The sequence below is a fragment of the Ceratotherium simum genome, chromosome 15 (genome assembly GCF_057802395.1).
Source record: "Ceratotherium simum simum isolate JZ-2026a chromosome 15, ASM5780239v1, whole genome shotgun sequence".
In the NCBI taxonomy this organism is placed as follows: Eukaryota; Metazoa; Chordata; class Mammalia; order Perissodactyla; family Rhinocerotidae; genus Ceratotherium; species Ceratotherium simum.
In genome coordinates, this window is record NC_141914.1 from 16,281,520 (window position 1) to 16,305,016 (window position 23,497).

The 23,497-nt window shown below is 37.2% G+C and overlaps 1 protein-coding gene across 6 annotated transcripts in view; it reads left to right on the forward strand.

Annotated features, from left to right (window-relative positions):
- The window catches only part of GRAMD1C (GRAM domain containing 1C), a 94,285-nt gene that overhangs the window by 19,431 nt on the left and 51,357 nt on the right, over nt 1-23,497 (forward strand). For 3 of the 6 annotated variants that reach the window (XM_087439614.1, XM_014792239.2, XM_087439613.1), the window contains 4 exons: nt 1,850-1,934; nt 10,555-10,658; nt 11,249-11,344; nt 16,706-16,786. In XM_087439614.1, the coding sequence (XP_087295740.1) occupies nt 1,850-1,934; nt 10,555-10,658; nt 11,249-11,344; nt 16,706-16,786 (366 nt within the window). The remainder of the gene's footprint in view (nt 1-1,849; nt 1,935-10,554; nt 10,659-11,248; nt 11,345-16,705; nt 16,787-23,497) is intronic. The other 3 variants (XM_087439609.1, XM_087439611.1, XM_087439610.1) reach the window with 3 other exon arrangements.

Here is a 23,497-nt window from a genome sequence, read left to right on the forward strand (position 1 = left end):
TAATCATACTGTTTTTTTACCTGTATGTATGAGTCATTTTTCTCTTGCTGCTTTCAAGGTCTCCTTTGTCTTTCAGCAATTTCACTGTGTTATGTCTGTGTATGAAACTTTTTGATCCTACTTGGAGTTCATTGCACCTCTTTGATCTATAGATTAATGTTTTTCATCAGATTTTGAAAGTTTTGACCATTATTTCTTCAAATATATTCTGCCTCCCCTTTTCCTTCTGATACTCCCATTACATTATTTTGAATCTCTTAATGTTATCCCACAGGTCTCTGAGTCTGTTCATTTTCTATAATCTTTTTCATCTCTGTTCTTCAAATAAGATAATTTTTACTAATCTATCTTTAAGTTCACTGATTATTTCTCTGCCATTTTGAATCTTTTGTTGAGCCCCTCTAGTGAATTTCTTATTTCAGTGATTGTAGTTTTCAACTTCAGAATGTCCTATTTTTTTCTTAAAAATTAAAAAAAAAATCTATTTGTTGAGATTCTCTACTTGTTGAATCACTGTTGTCATACTTTCCTTTAATTCTTTAAGCATGGTTCTCTTTAGTTCTTTGAACATATTTTTAATAACTGCTTTGGGAAATGTCTTTGCTAAATTCACTATCTGGGGACCCTAAAGACTCTATTGCCTGATTTTTTCTTTTTTCGTATGAGTCACATTTTTCTGTTTCTTTGCATGTTTCACAATTTTTGTTGAAAATTGTACAATTTAGATAATATATTATAGCAACTGTGGATTATGATTGCATCCACTCTGCCCCTAAAGCTTGTCATTGCTGATTTTTGTTTGTCTAATAACTTAATAGAGTAAATCTGTGAAATCCTTTTCTCCTGTGGCGTGTGGGAATGAATGTTTCTGCTCAGTTTAGTGTTATTGTTTTTAAGGTTGCTTTCCCAGTGGTTACTCCTTATGTCAGCCAGTGATTGGTGAGAAATTGTGCTCAAAAACATAGAGAGCCAGTGAGGCTTTTCCCTTCTGCTGATAGATCTGTGTGTAGATTGGGAAATGCATTCAAATACAAAGAATTTTCAAATTTGCCTCAGTTTTATGTTCCCCTGAGACTTCTTGTGTCTCCAGCCAGGACTATGTGGATAGTTTGGGGTCTTGCTAGTCTCTGCTGCCCACGCATACAGCCTCTGTTTAGCCAGGAATACATGGAGAGTTTATCAAGTTCATCTATGGCTGGCTGTCCTCCGAAATCTCTTTGTTAAGTCTCCTAGTAATCTGCCGGGTTGCTTGTTTCTTGCCCCAATTTGGACTGCAACCTCACAGTTACTTGGGTAGCTTCAGAATTTTCCCTTTCACTTCTGGACATAGGTTTTCTATTTTCAGCTCCGAATCAACTCAACCCCCTCTCTCACCATAGCTGCTAGTTTTCATGGCCTGTTCTATCCTCGTAGAACGACCATACTGACTTAACTGATGGGGAGGAAGAGTAATGGGAGCTGGCCAAGGAAACAGTGCCACAGACTTCCGCTGTTCCCCAGTTCAGTAGAGTTTCATGAACAAACACTTCTCAGTTTATTGTCTGCCTTTGGTCAGTTTCTCATAATCTGAGATGATTGTTTTTGACAGTTTTTTCCCAGCTATATATGTGCTTTTGCAGAGAGGATTTGCCAGACTCCTCACTCCATCACGCTGGAAGCTTCTTTTGCTTCTTTTTGGTGTTTTTTTGAAATGTTTATGTTTTTTCATGCAAAGACCTACAAAATATTGCATAAAAAGCATATTACTTTAAAGTCCATTTTAAATTTATTTTCTAAGGCACTAATTTCAGTCCATCTCATGAAGATTATAATTAATAATGACAGAAATTAAATCTTTTGATTGTTGCAGATTTCGAGTTCCACCTATAAAGACAGGAATGAGGAATACAAAAGACAGTTCACACATCTACCTGACACAGAGAAGTTGATAGCAGGTAAAAAACACAGGAAGTTGCCAAAAAAACAATTTGACCACCTCGTTATCAAAATAGAACTGACGAGTGACAATATTTGTGGGAAATTTAAGCCTTTGTGCTAGACAGAAAATATTTTTTCAGATAAGCAACATGTTATCATTTCTGATTAGACGATGTAAAACTAAGTTGTAATTTGGGGAGGAGTGATTTCTGACTAATTAAAAATATTAAATACTACCTAAGAAAATAGAACTAAAAGGAAATGATTTGTCATAATTTCTTCCAGTGTTTGTTTCATATGGTTTTGTAGGGAAAATTTAAATTTGATGTTCCCCAGAACCTTTATATGACCTTTCCCCAGAAAAAATTACTCCTTAATGGAGTATAGAGCAATTTTATAAAATTTTCTAGGGCTGTGTCATTACTCATGTACTCTTTCAGATAGATTATTTTTGAAATAGACTGTAAGAGGAAAAATTTAGTCATTTTTCTTACAAAAGTGCTTTCTTTATTTTTTTATTGAAGTATAGTTGACATACAATTAGCTTCAAGTTTACAACATAGTGATTCAATATTTATATATATTATGAAATGATGACCACGGCAAGTCAAGTTACCATCTGTCACCATACAAAGTATTACAATATTATTGACTGTATTCCCTATGCTGTACATAAAAGTGCTTTATTTTTTTTATTTTTGGTGAGGAAGATCAGGCCTGAACTAACATCCATGCCAATCCTCCTCTTTTTGCTGAGGAAGACTGGCCCTGGGCTAACATCCATGCCCATCTTCCTCCACTTTATATGGGATGCCGCCACAGCATGGCTTGATGAGCGGTGCGTTGGTGTGCGCCCGGGATCTGAACCCGGGCCGCCAGCAGCAGAGTGCGTGCACCTAACCACTACACCACGGGTCTGGCCCCCCAAAAGTGCTTTATTTTTGATATAGGCTTAACATAGATTCTTTACAATCAAAGTATAGAACTAGGTTTTAGTTTTAATATATATTTCGTTTAAACCATTTATTCATAGAAATTTCTCAGGTTTATGGTACTGTTGGGCAATATTCAATACAACGTAACTGAATTTCTAGATGGTTCAGCTCAGTACTTTAAATATCATAATAATGAATTAAAACAGCTTTTATGAACATTTGAAAGTAACACATTCTCATGATAAAATGTTCAAATACTACATAAGAGCATATAGTGAAAAGTGAGTGGTCCTCCCAACCAAGACCACTGCAACATTCTTCCTGGGCGATAACCACTTTTGGTAATTTCTTATGTATATTTCCAGAAATTTTCTTTATGTATTTCAAGGAGAATATACATATATTCCTAACAGAACTTAAATGGGAGCACACTGTGCTTACTGTTTGAGTCTTGTTTAGAGCTCTTTCTATTAGCACTACCATGGATCCACTTCATTCTTTTAATGGCTGCCTAGTACTCAATTGAATGAATTTTGTACCTTAATTTATTTAACAAATTCCCTATTGAGGGACATTTTGATTGCTTCCTGTCTTTTACTATTACTACTAATGTTACACTAAACCTGCTTGTACGTTTGTTTTGGCACATATGTGCACACATATTATAGGATAAATTCCATGAAGTGGGATTGTGCCAAAAAGGTAATGAGATTTTAAAAGGTTACTGATGCCAAGTTACCCTCCAAAAAGGCTGCACAAGTTTTCATTCTCATCCACAGCATACGTAAGTACTTGTTTTTGAGACTAGTATTACCTAAATACCAAAACCAGACAAAAACATTGTAAGAAAAGAAAACTAAAGACCAATATCTCTCATGAACGTAGACATGAAAAGCTGAAACAAACTATTAGCAAATCAAATTGAGCAATTTATAAAAAGGATAATTGATCATAACCAAATGAGAGTCATTCCAGGGATGCAAGGCTAGTTCAACACTCAAAAGCAATGTCATTCGCTGTAGCAACAGACTAAATATGAAAAGCCATGTGATCACCTCAATAGATGCAGAAAAAGCATTTCACAAAATTTGACATCTATTTTTAATAAAAATTCTCAGCAAGCTAGGGATGGAAGGGAAACTTCTTCAGTTTCCTTAGAAGCAACTATGAAAAACCTACAGCCAACATCATACTTAATGATGAGAGTGAACGCATTCCACGTAAAATTAGGAACCAGGCAAACATGTCCTCTCTAATCACTCCTTCTCAACATTGTACTAGAAGTTGTTAAGTGTAATATACTTGAAAAGGAAATAAAAGGCATACAGATTAGAAAAGAAAAACCAACTTTATTGGCAGAAAACATCATTCATGTAGAAAATTTCAGATAATCTACAAAAAACCTAGATTGAATGAGTGAGTTTAGTAAGGTCACAGAATTGAAAGTTAATTGAAGGTAAAAGAAAGAGTCAAATTATATATACTATCAATGAACAACTGGAATTTGAATTTTCAAAATACCATTTGTGTCAGACCCTCCCAATGATGAAGTGCTCAGGTGTAAATCTAACAATCGTGCAGGCTCTATATGCTGACAACTGTAAAACGTTGATGGAAGAAGATCTAAATAAATATCTATGGATCAGAAGACTCAATATTGTTGAGATCTCAATGTCCTCAAATGAAAATCCTGGCAAGCTTTTTCACAGATATTAAGGTGATTCTAAAATTTATATGGAAAAGCAAAGGAATGAGGATAGCCAGAACAATTCTGAAAGAGAAGAACAAAGCTAGAGGACACACTACTCGATTTTAAGACTTATGAAGCTAGAATAATCAAGACAGTATGAGATTTTCCAAAGAAGAGTTACACCAATGGAACAGAAAGAAAAGCCCATGTATAAATTCATACAAATATTGTGAGCTGATTTTTGACAAAGCTGCAAATTCAATGGAGAAGAGTTAATCTTTTCAACAAAGGGTGCTGGAACAATTAGAAGTCCATGTGCAAAACAATGCACCTTGATGCATACCACACACTTTATACAGAAATTAACTCAAAATGGATCATAGACCTAAATGTAAAATGTAAAACTGTAAAACTTCTAGAAGAAAATATCTGTGTTTTTCTAGAGAAAATCTCTGTGACCTTGGTTTTGACAATGAATTTTTAGATGCAACACCAAAAGCATGATTCATACAAGAAAAAAATTGATTTTTTTTTTTTTTTTTTTTAAAGATTTTGTTTATTTTTATTTTTTCCCCCCAAAGCCCCAGTGGATAGTTGTGTGTCGTAGCTGCACATCCTTCTAGTTGCTGTATGTGGGACTCGGCCTCAGGATGAACAGAGAAGTGGTGCCTCGATGCGCACCCGGGATCCGAACCCGGGCCACCAGCATCGCAGCGCGCGCACTTAACCGCCAAGCCACAGGGCCGGCCCAAGAAAAAAATTGATTAACTGGACTTTATCAAAATTAAAATCTGTTGCTATGCAAAGGTACTGTTTAGAGAGTGAAAATACAAGCCACGGACTGGGACAAAATAATTGATAATCATGTATCTGATTAAAATATATAAAACATATTTATATATATATTTATATTTTTATTTCATTCAATATATTTTTATATATATATTTATAAAAATAAATATAAACTATTCTTAGAAGTCAACAATAAGAACAGAAACAACCCAATTTAAATGGACAGACACTTTACCAAAGATATATGGATGGCAAATAAGTATATGAAAAAATGCTCAACATCAATTGTCATAGGGAAATGCAAATTAAAAGCACAATTAAACTACATTGCTAAAATTAAAAACAATAACACCAACAAAACGACTGACCACACCAAATGATGATGAGGATGCAAAACTACAGGAACTCTCATCCATTGGTGGTGGGAATGCAAAATGGCACAGCTGCTTTGGACGACAGGTCGGCAGTTTCTTGTAAGTTAAACATACGCTTAACCGTATGATGCAGGAATCCTAGTTATTTACTCAAGTGAACTGTAAACTTATGTTCACAAAAGTCCTGTACATGAGTGTTTATAGCAGCTCTATTAACAATTGGAAATAACCGAGATATCATTCCACTGGTGAATGAATAAACGAATTGTGTTCCATCTATACAATGGGATGCTATTCAGCAGTAAAAAGGAACAAGCTATTAATACGCACGGCAACGCGGATGAATCTTCAATGTATTTTTCTAAGTGGAAAAAAGCAGAAGTCAAAAGGCTACATATTTTATGATTCCATTTATATAACATTCCAGCAAATACAAATATATAGGGATGGAAAACAGATCTGTGGTCCCTAGAAGGGCAGAGTGGCTTCACAAGGGAATTTTTAGGGTGTTGGAACGGTTCTATATGGTACTGGGGTGGTGGTTACATAACTCTGTGTATTTGTTAAACCTTTACAGAGGAAACTTTATTGTATAAAAATTTAAAAATCAACCAGCATATATTGGGAGATCCCAGGATGCAATGCTGAGTGTAAGAAAACACTCTAACGGTATTACAAATGAATGACATAACTGCATTCAAGCATGGGGTACTATATATACATCTATTCTCTAGCTGTGTCTGCTGAGATGGCCTAGAAACAGTGATGCTCCAGTAGCAATGAGCACGTTCAGAACCCAGATCTTGGTCTCTAAATACCATTCTCCAATGAAAGGAATGAGAACTCCTTGAAGAAATGGTCTATTCTAGGGCTGGAGCAGTGAAAATACAAGATGAGTGACTGGAGTCTCTTATAGTGCCAGAAAATAAAGAAGTGCTAAAAAAAAGACAGGAGCTAACTTGAAAGAGCTCCCAAAGGTCAAAGAATAATTTGAGCAACAAAATAAATAATGATAATATTGGATTATATCCTGAAGAATAAAATAAATATCCCTGAGTCCATACTGATATAAATAAATGCTTGAATAATTAAATAAATGGAGAAGAAGACACAAATCTTCCTCCGGTAGTATCCCCAGTAATTTATATACACATTAAAGTTGGAGACGCTCTGATCTAGGAAATAACACCTAAGTGCCCTGCCTCAGGGTGAAAGCCTTACTTGGTTCTTTTACTCTCTGTACATATAATAATGATGAAGAGAGTCTCTAAAATATTTTAACCAATCCAGGTATATTGATACAACCAATTTCACCAATGTGATCCCATGTCTAGCATCCAATATGCTGATAAGCAAGCCACTGCTTCACTAATGAAAACCCTCTTCTAATGTGTATATACTAATTAGCCAAACATTTGTTGTTGAACAGTGATAGACAGCTGAAGGGCTTATAGTAGCCCCTGATGGGATGTAGTCCTAATTAAGTTGTTAGCTGACCCATCCCAAGTGTGAATCCCTGAGTAGGGCAACTAACTATCCCTACAATATTTCTAAACATCTACTTTAGCTGGAGTATATATGCCCACTTTTTCACTCTTCATATTCATTTGTGCCTTCTCTTTTTTCTTGCTTAATCTTGGCCAAAGAAAATGTTGCGTTGGGGAAATAGAATTAAAAGCAAAATATACTACCAACCCAGAAAACCTCTCCATGAAAGTAGAAGAGAAAGAAACAGTTTTATTAGTAAGCATTAAACTGGAATGTGCTGTGCATCACAGGTAAATTGTAAAAGAGATTGTAAAGACAGAAAGAAATCTCGCCCTTTCATATAGCCAAGAGGATACCACCCTTTACACATGCCGTAAGGATAAAGGATAACTAGTCCTCAAGTAAGAGGGCTGGACAGCACCATTTGTCACACATAGTTCCTCCTAAATTCACCTGTAATTGGGGTGACTATCTGTGTTAGCTAATTGGGCTTATGCAAAGAAAAAATAAACTCATCTTTATGACAAGAATTAGTTTTCCATCTTGGAGTAAGATGCCCACCGAAGTTAGGCTCCTGCCCTCTCAGAGAGAGACTGGGGTGTTACCTCCCTTGATGTTTATATTTCAAAGCTCCCAGGTCCTTGAGAAAACATTCCTGGGTTGTAAAACTGGCTTATTTTGCTTTTAAAAAGATTCACATACATCTCAAAGGGACTGAGAATTTACTTTTGTTTTCTAAAGAAAATTCCCTAAGAAAAGGGAGGTGGGGGTCTTTTCCCCTTTTTGCACCAGACAAAATTAGTTTTTTTCTTTTTCAATTTGTATTAACCCTTACAGTTGTCTGAGGTAAAACGCAAACAAAATAACACACACACAAATGTAAAGTATAAAAAATGAGAATGGTTATCTTTTGTAATTTAAATACTAAATCTGAAAGCAGTCCTAAAAATGTTCCAAAGAATCCTCTTAAAGTAGTGTTAACGTTATTGGGCTCCCAAAGTTGATTACTGCTAGAAAAGAATGCTTTGGGATGTGTATTTCCTGACATGATTGTTTAAAAACACATTCTTTTAATTCACTGTCATCTCCCTTATGGATAGATATGCCTAAATTCTTTGGTAAAACTAAATAGTACATCTTGTTTATTTAAATATGTGTATACTACTTATTGTGCAAGCTTACTCTAGAAGTGTATGGTGCTGATTCACTCCATCTGTATTCCCACAACACTTCGTACATATTTGCACTGTATCCTTTGTTATATTATAGTTATTAAAATAAATCTTAAAGAGGTGGAGCCTTAATTGTGCCAAAATTGATCATGTAATAGCTAGTAAGTTGATGTTAATACACGCATCACAGTGACCTTTGTTGCTTGGTTAGTTTTCTTAATGTTGTTCTAACATTCTAGTAACCAATCATAAAGTTATAAAATCATAAAACAATTTTTGATAAACATTATTTTCGTATTCCATTCTAGATGAATCAGATTGTTAATATGACTCAAATCAGGTAGAATATTGCCTTCTGAAATGCTCATAATTACGTGTTTGCTTCTCAGTAGGGAAACTGGGAGCCAAAAAAAAAAAAGTAAAATCTCTTTGCTTTTTAAAAAAATTTTCCATTTCTTGCATAGGACATATTGCTGGGAAGCCATTTTATAAACAATAAATTCTATTGAGGTATAAGTTTATTGCAATAAAATACACCTGTTTTAGGGAAACCTTTTTTTTTAAAACCACTGAAAAAAGTCAGTCAATCTATATCAAATAGTCTTCAGTTAAAATAATCCAGGTGGTTCTATAGCTTTGCACGAAGTCAATGTAAAATGGTGCAGTGGTTCCCGTGGTGTGGTCCACAGACTAGCGATGTGGCCATCACCTGGGAGCTTGTTAGGCGTGCAGACTCTTCCCCTCAACACGTTCCATCAGAAACTCGGGAGGACGGGCTAGCAATCTGTATTTTAATAAGTCTGCCAGGTATTTCTGATCTGAAATTTGAGAAGCATTAAATTAATAAAATGTTTCAGTGGTTTAGATAAAAATTTCAGGACACCTCAAGTTGACCTTTAGCCCAATTCATGGCTTAGAGATGCGTACTAGTAAATTAGTAACTCAATCTGCTTAATAACTTACTAGGATGTTTTATTTGGGGGCATCTCAGTTTTGTCTTGCTGAAGGAAGCATTCTAAAGACTGAATTACTTTGCTCAATTTTTAGTATTTGCTTAGAAATTTCACGTGACTGAATTTAAATATTTTGAGGTTCACACCTCAATAACTTTTTCCTAAAATTGCTAATCACTTTATAGTTTTTAAATTTATTAAACTAAATCTCCTCGTAGCAGGTCTTTATATCTTGTATTATTAATAATTTAGCAATACTATTTACATTAGCCAAAGAGCCAGATCTTAATCTTAGAGGCATGGTATTAACTTGTTGGTAGGCAGTGATGTTTACCAGAAGACTCTTGATTTTGCTGGATTTTAGTGCTGAGGTAGAGAAGATCAACTCTGAAACTAAAAATACGTACAATATTTGGAGTCATCCTTGTCCCCTCCCTCACCCTTGTTCAACATCTAATTAATCCCCAATTCCCCATCAGTACTACCTCTTAAATATCTCTGAATCTAACTACTTCTTTCTCTTAATACTGTCATCTCCTGGTCTGAATCACTATCAGTTTTCCCTTGGACTTCTAACAGATTTATCTGAATCCAATCTCACAGTGTGAATTAAGTGGTCTTTAATAATACACATCTAATCATGTCCCTTCCACTTAAAACTCATCAATGGCTTCTCATAAAGTCCACAGTCTACCATGGCCTGTGAGACTTTACATGATGTAGCTTCTCCAGTGTCTCTAGCCCAGACAGAGATCTATGTTTGTGTAGTTGCTCAAATGTGCTATGTTTCTTTCTACCACAGGGCCTTTGCACATGCTGTTCCCGCATGGTTCAGCTGGCCCTTCATTGATCTTTAGATCTCAGTTTAAAGATCACTTTTTCTGAGGAACTTTCCCTGATAGATTCTCTCCTTGCTCCATCCCCCATACCTGTATACACCTTGTTATATTCTCTCATAGCTTTCTCTACACTTTGGTCATTATACTTCTTTTCGTATTTGTTTGTTTACTGTATGCCTTCCCCTCTAGACTGTGTTCCATGAGGGCAAGGTCCATTTCTGATAACTGTAGTGCCTAGCTGGTGTATGGGGCCCAAACTATATGAGCGAGTGAATGAACAAATGAATGAATGAACTAATGAACAGTGGCGGCTTTCCACGTGTTAAAGTAGTATAAGATTTATTAAGTTGCTGGATTTTTGTGAACAAGCTGTTCTTTGTTTTTGTGTGTGTAGATTATGCTTGTGCTCTTCAGAGGGACATTTTGCTTCAGGGACGACTCTACCTTTCAGAAAACTGGCTGTGTTTCTATAGCAACATCTTCAGATGGGAAACTACAGTAAGACCTATTCTGATTTGATTTGTTGATACAAATAATCGCATAGATAGAAATGTATACGGTCCTCCTGAAAACAACGTATTTAGATTCCAAAGTGAATTTATATGTATTTGTATATCTTTACGTGTATACATGTAAATATATTTATGTGCTGTAGAAGTGTATAATATATTTTTCTTAATACATTGAGCTACATTTGCACATATTTAATGCAGTTGGAGAGAGATTTCAGGTTGAAAAAAGCTTGAACATACTTCCTTTTGACTGCAAAAATCATGTCTTACGTGACAGACTGTCTGAATGTTGTGTGTGTGTGTGTGTGTTAATGTGAACATGAACGCCCACATGTCTTTTCACGCTGTATCCTAATGTTAGAGACAGAAGCCGATGAAGGACATGACTGAAGGGAAGGATGTCTGACTGCTTACCATGTTTTTCTTAGAGAACACAAGCATGTGCTTGTTATTATTAATGTCTTCAGATTCTTCAGCTGAATATTCAGGATTAGACTGATGTGACACTTTGTATCTTGTGCTGTATACGTTTTGGAAAAATCCATTTTGCAATTTTTCATTCTTTTGTATGTTTAGATTTCTATTGCTTTAAAGAATATAACCTTCATGACCAAGGAGAAAACCGCTCGACTCATCCCCAATGCTATCCAGATTGTTACAGAGGGTGAAAAGGTGAAACACCGTTCTACCTGTGCTTTTTTACATACTGTGGAGAGAATCTGCCGCATACTGATCATCAGTGTTGGGAATATAGGCAGTTCTTGGAGTTAGGAATATCTAATAGAGATACCTTATATTTAATACTGGATTTCTATATAGTACTTAAATACTTATTGATAATTAACTTTAAATAACTGCTATCATTTTTTGTACTTTATAGTTTACAGAGAACTTTCTCCCATATTTTTCATTTCTTCATTGTAAGATGTCGGTAGGGTCAGCATTAGCAAAACATTCTTATTATTTCTAAATACCCTAATAATTCCATGTTTGTTGTTTAGTCAATAATACCTGAACAATAGCAACTGATAGAAAACAAATGGTTCTGGAGAACAGAGATTTGGGTAGCATACAAGTAAACACATAATCATTATAATATTTTTTTAGGGTAGCAATTATCTTTAACTGCCATCATTTTTATTATCCACCTATAATATCCACCATTTCTTAGTGGGGATACATGAAGTATCTTTCTTTGCCCACCTGGAAAATTGATTAGGGCTCTGTGTGTGACATTAGAAGCATAATGCTGAGAAAGAAAAAGAAATAAGGAAGGAAGGAAAGGAAGGAAGGTATGGAAGGGAACAAGGGGGAAGGAGGGAGGAAGGAAGGAAATGAAAGAAAGTAAAAAGGAGCAAGAAGAAAGAGAGAGAAGGGGGGAGAGAAACACTATCATGACGTTGAATTATTGTACTGATACCTTTTAATCTTACAGTTCCTTTCAAATGCACTTTAAGTTCTATTTTTATTTTTAAATAATCTCCTCCTTACAGAACACTTCCAAGTACAATACAAATAACTTTTCCCCTCTGAGCTGTCTGAGAGTGAGCTGTCACTCTGAAGCCTCATCACCCCAGACATCACCCCAGATATTCTAGCGTGTATTTCCAACAAAGACATTCTCCTACATGACCACAACATAATCATCAAGATCAAGAAATTAACATTGATCATCACCACTGTTCAACCCTCAAACCCTCTTCCATTTCCCTAACTATCCCAGTAATATCCTTTATAGCAAAAAGACCCAGTTCAGAAATACATATTACATTTAGTTGTCATGCTCTGTAATTTCCTTATTCAGGAATAGTCTCTTAGTCTTCCCTTGACTTTTGTGCCCTTGACACTTTTAAAGATTACAGGTCGGTTATTTTGTAATATCTCTCAGTTGTGTTTGTTTGATACTTCTGTGTGATTAAATTTAGGTTATGCAGTTTTGGCAGAAATAACACAGAAGCGATGCTCTGTTCTTTGCATTGCATGCTATCAGATGGCACGTGATTTCACTTTCTACCATTTCTGGTGATCTTCACTTTGATCACCTAATTAAGGTGGTGGCTCCCAGACTTTACCGTAAAGTTAGTCTGTTTTCCTTTGTAATAATATTTTGTGGCAAGCTTCTTTGCAACTATGTGAATATACTATTTCTCATCAAACTTTAAATTTATTCATTCATTTAATTCTGTCAATATGACCTCATAGTTTCCTGTTTTATTCAATGAGTTACAATCCATTACTATTATTATTTATTTTGATGCTCAAATTGTCCCAAATTGGGCCAGTGGGAGCCCCCTCAAGCTAGCTCTGGTGTCCTTTTGACTATTTCAGCATTGTTTGAACATTTCCTTGCTTTCTGGCACAAGATGTTACAGGCTTTCCCTGCCTCAGCCATGGAATCAGTCATTTCTCCAAAGAGTGCTGGTTTCTTTTAGGGGAGACTGATATTTAGAAGCCAGTGTGTTCATTGCTACTGGGGTGTCACTCTTCCTGAGCCCTCTGAGTGGGCAGAACAAGGGTATATATAATGTATGTATAATTAAAGACCCATATGCATACACACACACATATATATCCACTTGTACATCAGTGTTTATTTCTCTATCATCTGTCTATCTATGATAAACCACGACTTCACACCAATACCTCTAATTCCTATCCAACACCACAGAGTTCAGTTTCGTTCTCTCCTTTTCATATTGGTAACTCCCTTCACTGACTGTGAGAGACCAGGCTCCCATTATCCTTAAAATATTTACTTATTTGATCTGGTGGCCCATATGTAACCGATCTTCATCTCCTCTGCCACTCCTTGCCCACATGGATGCCCTTTCACGGGACTTGGTTTCCGACACTTCAGGTCAGGCTGCTGCCCATCCCACCACGACGTAGGTGCTGTCACCATGTACAAGCTCTCCTCACCTTGCTCGGGTGGACACCCCATGCCAAGCACCTTCCCTCTGTTCACTCTGCCCTGCGCCAGGCCACCCCTCCACAGGGATGCCCCCCATTCCCTGCTTGTGCTCTGACATTCTGTGCCAGTCTGTCACTGTGTGTGGTCGCCTTCCTCACCCTGTTCAGAGTCTGACTCCCCAGCATAAAACCACCCTCATCGACTTCGTCACACTGCCGGCCTCACCTGCTCTGGCTCTGACGTGCCTTGTAGGCTGCCCCTGTGCATGGCCACACTCTTCACCATGCTTGGGCTGGGCCACCCAAGCCAGGCTACCCCTTTACATGCTCACCCTCCTTGGGCTCTGACTCGTGGCTCTCATCCGTTCTTGTTCTGACACCGTGCTCCAGCTCACCCTGTATGTGGAGGCCCTCCTTACCCACTTGGGCTCTGACACTCCGCACAGGGCAGCCCTTCTGTGTGGACGACCTCTTCGTTCTTTTCTGGTTCTGACATGCTGCTTTGGGCTCCCGCAGCTCCTCTGCCCCAGCCTCACCTCCAGTGTTGATGCCTGCTTTCCTCTGTTCCGCCAGCTGCTTTAGGGCTGAACTGTTGAGGAAGGGAAGAAGAGCTAAAATAAACTATTCTTCATTTTACGGTTAATACATGTATACGTTGCATTGCTTAACAAAATCATTAAACAGTTCCAAAACTAACATCTTCCTTTCATGCCTGTAATCCCCAATCCCATTGCTTTTTTAGAGGCAAACACTGTTATCATTTTGGTATGTATCTTTTCAGGCCTTTCAGACCTTCTTCCTTTGTATTTATATATATATGCATATATATATAAACATATAGTTTTGCTTTGTTTTTAAGGAAATGCTATCTTATACGTGTTGTTCTTCAGTCCTCCTTTCTTAAAAAAGAACTTAACGTTATCTCTTGGAGTCACAGGTTAGCACATATAGATAGAACTATCTCTGTTTATTAAAGTGCTGGATAGTGTTTCATAGAATGGATTTACCATGGTTTCCTTGACCATGAGTTCATCTCCAATGTGTTGTTATTACTAACAGTGCTGCAATGAGCAGCCTGACCATGCCTTCTTAAACTCACGTGTGACTGTTTCTCACATGCTTGATTTCAGGATCAAGCGTTTTAATTTTAATAATGATAACAACTAGCATTTGCTGACCATACTTTTTCTAGACACTCTTTTAAGTTCTTTACATATATTTTCTCATTTCGTTCTCACAAAAATTTGCTACTCTAATTGTTCTCATTTTGCAGATGGAGAAACTAAAGAAAAGTGACCTAAAGTCATAGAACAAGTGGGAGAGCCAGGACATGAACCAGGCAGTTTATTTGCAGAGACCCTGGTCCTAACCACCTCAGTGATCTCTTTTTCCATCATCATGGGGGAAAATCTACACTATTAGATATCCATCCCTCCCATGTACTCTATGACTAAAGGAAGGCTAATCATGGTACTTTTGGTTGTTTTAGGTTCTAGCATATGTTCTTTGCCCCAGCAGCTTAGAGATATCATTATCCAGAACACCTCCCAAATTAAGGTTATTAATGAACCAAGATTTATTAATAAATTTTTGAAGTTGGATATTGAGCAAAGAATAAAATAAGATGGTAATTTACGTAGATTATCCAGAAGGATGGGCGTGTTAAGTAGTTGAGAATGTGGTGGTTGTATACAAGAGTGGATAAAGTTGATAACAAGGTATTTAGTTTAAGAAGTGAGAATTAGTCAGCCTAGCACAGTGGTGAAAAAGAGATGGACTAGGAGATTTTTCTTATCTACATATCTGAACACAGGGTTGTAAGACCATTACAATACAAAAAGCAAAACAATTTGGTCTAAGAAAAGGAAATAGGGGATAGTAAGTAGTGATTATTAGGTCACATATTACGTATGTGATTCTATTTGGAAGAGCTCCTAGATATATCCTTGTTATAAGAAGTTTTGCTTTATGAAGACTATTATATAGCAAGATTTCAATCTATTAATTGGAAATTAGCACTTTAAAAATCTTTCTATGAAAAGTGTAAACTCTCACAATATTATTTGTTTGACATTTTACTTAATAAATCAAACATAGAACTGAACTTTCTCATTCCTAAAAATAACCACGCAATCATGAAAATTCACTAACTAGAGGATTGGAAGAAATGATACACTGAGACTGTTTTTAGTGCTGCCACTTGTCAGATTTTGTCATAAAAGCCTATTTTAAAATATGACTTTGCAAAAATTAGTTAAATGCAGAGGAAGAGATAGGGCTAAAAGCAAACATAGAATTATAGATCGAAACATGCTGTTTTTCTTCTACAACATTCAAAGCAAAGTTTAGTGTTAACATGGGTGCTTTATATCTATAATTAGTAGAGATTAGGTATGCCTGTATTTTTTAGACGACTATGAAAGATGATATAATTTTAAATTAAGATCCTCAAAATAAACCTCTCTCTAACATCCACTTGTATTCTTTTCTTATTCTTTCTGTATACTTGGCTCAAATGGCTACCAAACATATCTCTGCAAAGTTAATAAATGAAATTTTAATTTTCTAATAAGTTTTAGATTAATTTTAATAGTTGAACTATGATGAACATAAATAGCTACCTATTTCAAGCTCCTTTGTCTAGTACATATTGATAAAATTGTATTTGTTGTAAGATACAGTTGTTTTTTTTTTTTTTTTTGTGAGGGAGATCGGCCCTGAGCTAACATCTGCCAATCCTCCTCTTTTTGCCAAGGAAGACTGGCCCTGGGCTATCATCTGTGCCCATCTTCCTCCACTTTATGTGGGATGCCACCACAGCATGGCTTGCCAAGTGGTGCGCGTCCGGGATCCAGACCAGCAAACCGTGGGCCGCCGCAGCGGAGCGCATGCACTTAACCGCTTGTGCCACCGGGCCAGCCCCAAGATACAGTTTTTAAAGACACTTGTTCATGCACCAGTTACCTGTTTTTTTCCTATTGTTAAAGAAAAATAGTATATAAAGTAGGCAGTAGTGACCTACTAGTTAGCTTTGATCATAGCAAGTGCCAGCAGACCTTTGTGACAGATTCTTTCCTCGTTTTTTCCATGACACTAAAATTGTCCTATTATTTTTCTTTGCAGTTTTTCTTTACATCTTTTGGTGCCAGGGATAGAAGTTACCTCAGTATTTTTCGGTTGTGGCAGAATGTACTATTAGACAAGGTAAGTGTTCATACCAGGGGCAGGTGTTTGTTATAATAGCAACTTCCCAATGTGTCCCTCAACAGTTTTGTGAGTTGAAAAGCTTCTTTTTATTTTTCTGGAGTTAGTTTTGATTAGACTATTCATATTCCAAGAAGAAACTTGAAGACAAAATCCATAGTTATAAGTTAAGATGTTAATTATAATCAGGGTAACCACCAAGAAAATAACTTAAAAAATATAGTAAGAGAAACATCAAGGGAATTAAAATGGTACACTAGAACTATCTGTTTAACACATAAGAAGGCAGTAATGGAGGAACACAGGGACAGAAAAGACATAAGACATACAAAAAACAAATAGCAAAATGACAGATTACATTAAATCATTAAGCATAAATGGATTAAACACTTCAATCAGAAGGCAAAGAAAGGCAGAAATGAATGAAAAAAACATGATCCAACTACATGCTGTCCATAAGAGACACATTAGATTTAAAGACACAAATAGATGGAAAGTAAAAGGATGGAAAAAGATATACCATGCAAACAATAACCAAAAGAGATCTGAAGTGACTATAGTAATATTAGATAGAATAAACTTTAAGACAAAAATTAATAGAGATAAGGAAGAATGTTTTATAATAAAAGGGTCAATCCATCTGGAATTCATAACAATTATAAACTTATATGTACCTAATAACACAGCCGTAAAATACATGAAACAAAAACTGGCAGAATTGAAGAGAGAAACAGACAATTCAACAATAATAGTTAGAGATTTCAATACCCCACTTTCAATGATGGATAGAGCAGCCAGACAGAAGATAAATAAGGAAATAGAAGACATGAACAGAACTATAAACTAACTAGAACTAGAAGACATCTGTGGGACACTCCACTCAAAACAGAATACACATCCTTCTCAAGTACATGTGGAACATTCTCCAGAACAAACCACATGCTAGGTCATAAAACAAGCCTTAATGAATTCAAAAGGATTGAAATAATACAAAATATATTCTCTGACCACAATGGAATGAATTAGAAATAAATAACAGAAGGAAATTTGGGAAATTCACAAAAAGTGGATATTAAACAGAACACTCCTAATTAATATGAGATACAGCTAAAGCAGTGCTTAGAGGGGAATTTATAAACACCTATATTAAAAAAGAAGAATGATCTCAAACCAATAACCTAACTTTCCAGGACCTTAAGAAATTAGAAAAAGGTGAGCAAACTAAACTCAAAGCAAGTAGAAGCAAGGAAATCATAAAGATTAGAACAGAAATAGAAAAAGAGAAAAAAAAATAGAATAGAAAAAGAGAATAGAAAAATAGAAACAATCAACAGAATCAGAAGTTCTTTCTTTGAAAAGCCCAATAAAATTGACAAACCTTTAGCTAGATTGACCAAGAAAAAAAGGGAGAAGATTAAAATTATTAAATTCAGGGGCTGGCCCTGTGGTGTAGTGGTTAAGTTTGGCAGCCTGGGCGTGCAGGTTCGGGTCCTCGACGTGGACTTACACCATTCATCAGCCATGCTGTGGCAGCAACCCACATACAAAATAAAGGAGGATTGGCACAGATGTTAGCTCAGGGCTAATCTTCCTCAAGCAAAAAAAAGGAAGATAGGCAACAGATGTTAGCTCAGGGCGAATCTTCCTCAGCAAAAAAATAAATAAAAGAAGAAAAAAAATTTTTTAAATCATTAAATTCAGAAGTGAGAGTGGTAACATTACTACTGACTTTACAGAAATAAAAAGCATTCATACTAGGAACAATTGTATGCCGACAAATTAGTTAACCTAAACGAAAATGACAAATGCCTATAAAGTCACAAACTATTGAAACTGACTCAAGTAGAAATAGAAAATCTGAATAGACCTATAACAAGAAAAGAGATTGAATTAGTAATCAAAAATCTACACACAAAAGCCCAGGCTCAGATGGTTTCAGTGGTGAATTCTGCCAAATATTTACAGTAGAATTAACACCAGTTCTTCACAAAATATTCCAAAAAATAGAAGAGGAGGGAACACTTCCCAACTCACTCTATGAGGCCAGTATTATCTTGATACCAAAACCAGACAAAGAACATCACAATAGAACTACAGATCAGTATTTATGTTCGTTGCATCTGTGTTCATTGTGTCTATGACTATAGACACAAAAATCCTTAACAAAATATTAGCAAACCACATCCAGTAACATATAAAAAAGATTATATGCCATGACTAAGTGGGATTTATACAAGGTTGATTCAACATATGAAAATCAATCAATGTAATTCACTCTATTAGTTGGATAGAGGACAGAAACCACATGATCATCTCAATCAATACAGAAAAAGCATTTGACAAAATCCAACATCCTTCATGATGAAAAACAAAACAAACTAGGACTAGCAGGAAGTTTCTTTGACTCAATAAGGCTCACAGAGAACATATTTAATGGTGAAAGAATAATGCTTTCGCCTTAAGGTCAGGAACAAGACAAGGATATCCTTTCTTGCCACTTCTATTCAACATTATATTGAAGGTTCTAGCCAGGGAAATTGGCAAGAAAAAGAAGTAAAAGACATCCAGATTAAAAATGAAGAAATAAAACTGTTTCCATTGGCAAATGACATGTTTTTGTATATGTAAAATTCTAAGGAAGCCAGTAAAAACCTATTAGTACTAATAAGTTCAGAAAGGCTGCAGAATACATGATCAAAATACAACAATCAATTATATTTCTATACATTGACAATGAACAATCTGAAAATAATATTTAAAAAAACCAGTTTATTCACAATACCATTGAAAAGAATAAAATACTTGGGAATAAATTTAACAAAAGAACTCTAAGACATACACTGAAAGTTATTCAACATTGTTGAAAGAAATTAAAGAAGACTTAAGTAAATTAAAAGAATCTCATACTCAGATTGGAAGACTTAATATTAAGATGGCAATGCTCCCCAAATTGATGTGCAGATTTAATGTAGTTCCTATCAAAATACCAACTGGCATTTTTTTTTTAGAAACTGACAAGCACATCCTAAAATTCACATGGAAATGCTAAGTACCCGGAATAGCCAAAACAATCTTGAAAGAGAAGAACAAAGTTGAATGAATTAGCCTGTTAGGGCTGCCATAACAAAATACCACAGACTGGGTGGCTTAAACAACAGAAATTTCTTTTCTCACAGTCCTGGAGGCTGAAAGTCCAAGACCATGGTGCTGGCAGGGTGAATTTCTGGTGAGACCTCTCTTGTTGGCTTGCAGCCTTCTCACTGTGTCCTCAGATGGCATTTCCTTTGTTTGTGCACACTCCTCGTGTCTCTTCACCTTCTTATATGAACACCAGTCCCATTGGATTAGGGCCCCACCCTTATAACCTCTATCGTAGTCAGCTCAGGCTGCCGTAACAAAATGCCATAGACTGAGTGGCTTAAACAACAGAAATTTATTTTCTCATAGCTCTGGAGGCTGGAAGTCTGAGATCAGAATGCCAACATGGTTGGGTTTTGTTGAGAACACTTCCTGGCTTGCCTATGGCTGCTTTCTTACTGTGTCCTGACATGGTGGAGAGTGAGAGGGCAAACTCTCTGGTGTCTTTTCTTATAAGGGCACTAATCTTATAATGAGGGCCTCACCCTCATCACCTCATTTAAACCTAATTATCTCCCAAAGGCTCCATCTCCAAATACCATCACATTGGGAGTTAGGGCATCAACATATGAATTTTGGGGGGACCACAATTCAGTCCATAGCAACCTCATTTAACCTTAATTTCCTCCTTAAAGTTCCTGTCTCCAAATTTAGTCACATTGGGGGTTAGGCCTTCAACATATGAATTTTAGAGGGATACAATTCAGTCCAGTAACATTGGAGGACTTGTACTTCCTGATTTCAGTGTTTACTACAAAGCTGCAATAATCAAGGCAGTGGACTTACTGGCATAAGTCTAGACATACAGATTAATGGAATAGAATTGAGAGTCCAGAAATAAAATCTTACACTTATCGACCATAAATGATTTTTGATAAGGGTGCCAAAATATTTGATGGGGAAAGAATAGTCTTTTCACCAAATGGTGCTGGAACAACTAGACGTCCACATGCTTAAGAATGAATTTTGACCCCTACTTCGTACCATATACAAAAATTAACTCCAAATGGATCATAGACCTAAATGTAAGATCTACATGTATACAACTCTCAGAAGAAACTGTAGGTATAAATCCTCATGATCTTTGGATTAGACAATGGCTTCTTAGAATGACACCTAAAGCTCAAGTGACAAAAGAGAAAAACAATACATTGGACTTCATCAAAATTAAAAACTTTTGGGACCAGCCCCTGTGGCCTAGTGGTTAAGTTTGGTGTGCTCTGCTTAGGTGGCCCAGGTTCGGTTCCCGGGTGCAGACCTATACCACTTGTCTGTCAGTGGCCATGCTGTGACAGTGGCTCACATAAAAAAAAAAAAAAAAGGAGAAAAAGGGGAAGATTGGCAACAGATGTTACCTCAGGGCAAATCTTCCTCACCAAAAAAAACAAAAAAAAAAACCAAAAAACTTTTGTGCTTGAAGGAGTCCAATCAAGAAAATGAGAAGACAACTCATGGATTAGGAGAAAATATTTGCAAGTTACATATCTGATAAGGTATTTGTATCCCGAATATGTAAAGAGCACTTCCAATTCAACAAGAAAAAGACAACCCATTAAAAAATGGGCAAAGGATTTGAATAGTCATTTTCTCCAAAGAAGATATACAAATGGCTAATAAGCACGTGCAATGATGCTTAATGTCATTAGCCATTAGGGAAATGTAAATCAAAACCACAACGAGATACCACTTCACACCCACTGGGATGGCTAAAATAAAAAGATAGACATTAACAAATGTTGAGGATATAGAGAAACTGGAGCCTTCATACATTGCTGATGGGATTGTAAAACTTTGAAAAACAGTGGTAGTTTCTCAAAATGTTAAACATAGAGTTACCGTATGACCCAGAAATTCCACTCCTATGTTTATAGGCAAGAGAATTGAAAGTGTATGTTCACACGGAATCTTGCACTCAACTGTTCATAGCATTATTCATAATAGCTAAGAAGTGGAAACATCCCAAATGCCCAACAGCTGATGAATGGATAAACCAAATGTGTATCCATAAAATGGAATATTATTCAGCAACAAAAAGGACTGAAGTACTGATACATATTACAACATAGATGAACCTTGCAGCATTATGCTGTGGGGAAAAAAGCCAGTCCCCAAAGAACACATATTGTATGATTCTGTTTTTATGAAATGTCCAGAATAGGCAAATTCAGAGACATAGAAAGTAAATTTGTTGCCGGGGAGAGGGAGGAATGAGGAGTGACTGCTAATGGATTTGGGTATCTTTTGGGTAGATGAAAATGTTCTAAAATTAGTGGTGATAGTTGTACAACTCTGGATATGCTAAAAGCTTCTGAATTGTACACTTTAAGTGAATTTTATGGTATGTGAATTATAACTCAATAAAGCTGTAATTTATAAAAAAGTCTTGGGGGGAAGAATAACGATTTCCAGCTGATAAGAAAGGCTCCTTTGCAGCGGGAGCTTAAACACCACAGGCCCAGGCCGGAACTTCCCCTTCTCTCTTCCCCACTCACCAGCTAAGCCCCTCCCAGGAGCGGACAAATTTTGGCCTCTGGGGTTCTTTGGGTTGAAGGCTTTCCAACTTTCGGGCAGCTGCTGAGGACAGCGTCGTCCAGACAGTGCCCTACGCACATGCTGTCCGATTCCTGGAGTCCGGAGGACGTGAAGTGGCCTGGGAGTCCCGAGGCGGAGAGGAGAGAGGAGAGAGGCGGGTGGGGGTGAGGGGGCTTGCCGAGCCCAACCCCTCCTCCCTCTCTAAGGGAATAGACAAGGCTTGGCGGGGAGCCAAGTCCAAGCTCCCCCTGCCCCCATGAGTCTTTCTGGGCGTTTGGGCTCCCTGCCTTTCCGGAGCCCCGTGCCCATGCTCCTGCCCGGGGCGCTGCTCCGGGCGGCGGGCCCGCGGGTGCCGGGTCCAGCGGCGCGCGGCAGCCACCTGCGCGAGTGCGGAGCGGCTGCGCAAAGGCGTGCGGCCCCACAGCTCCACGCCGCCCTTCCAGGTCCGGCGCGGGAAGGCTGCTTCCCTTCCCGCCACGGTCGGATGCACCGTCATAATTACAGTGGGCTGCTCTTACTGGCACGGGCTGAAAGCTCTAGGGTTGCCCAAGGGACCTGGATAACCCAACCCCCAAATGCCGAGTGTTTTAAGTGCTCTGGGAATCCCCCAGGTGCATTTCCTCATTGTAACGGGTAACCAGACTGCCACTGCAGCCTACATTTGGCCATGCACTGGATCTGTGTCCTCCCCAAATCACATTTGTGCATGTGAGTTCGGATACATTCTTAGGAAAACAGATACCTCCAGGAAAGTGATCAAGTTCAGATTTACAGATGAGCCAAGGGAGAAACAGATCTGAACTTGAATGAAAAAAGAGAAAAGCTCTTTAAAGTGGGAGGGAAGAAAGGGAATTCCAGGATACTTCTGAGGCCACCAAAGGCCAGAAGTGCAGCATCTGCTGGCTGGGAATAAAATCCAACCCTTTTTGCAAAGATCCTAATGTCACCTGCGTTCTTAATGTGAGCACCAGGAGTGTCACCGTCTTTACTGTAGTTACACCTTGCAAATCTTTGGATTATTTCGTTATCTTGAACACTGAA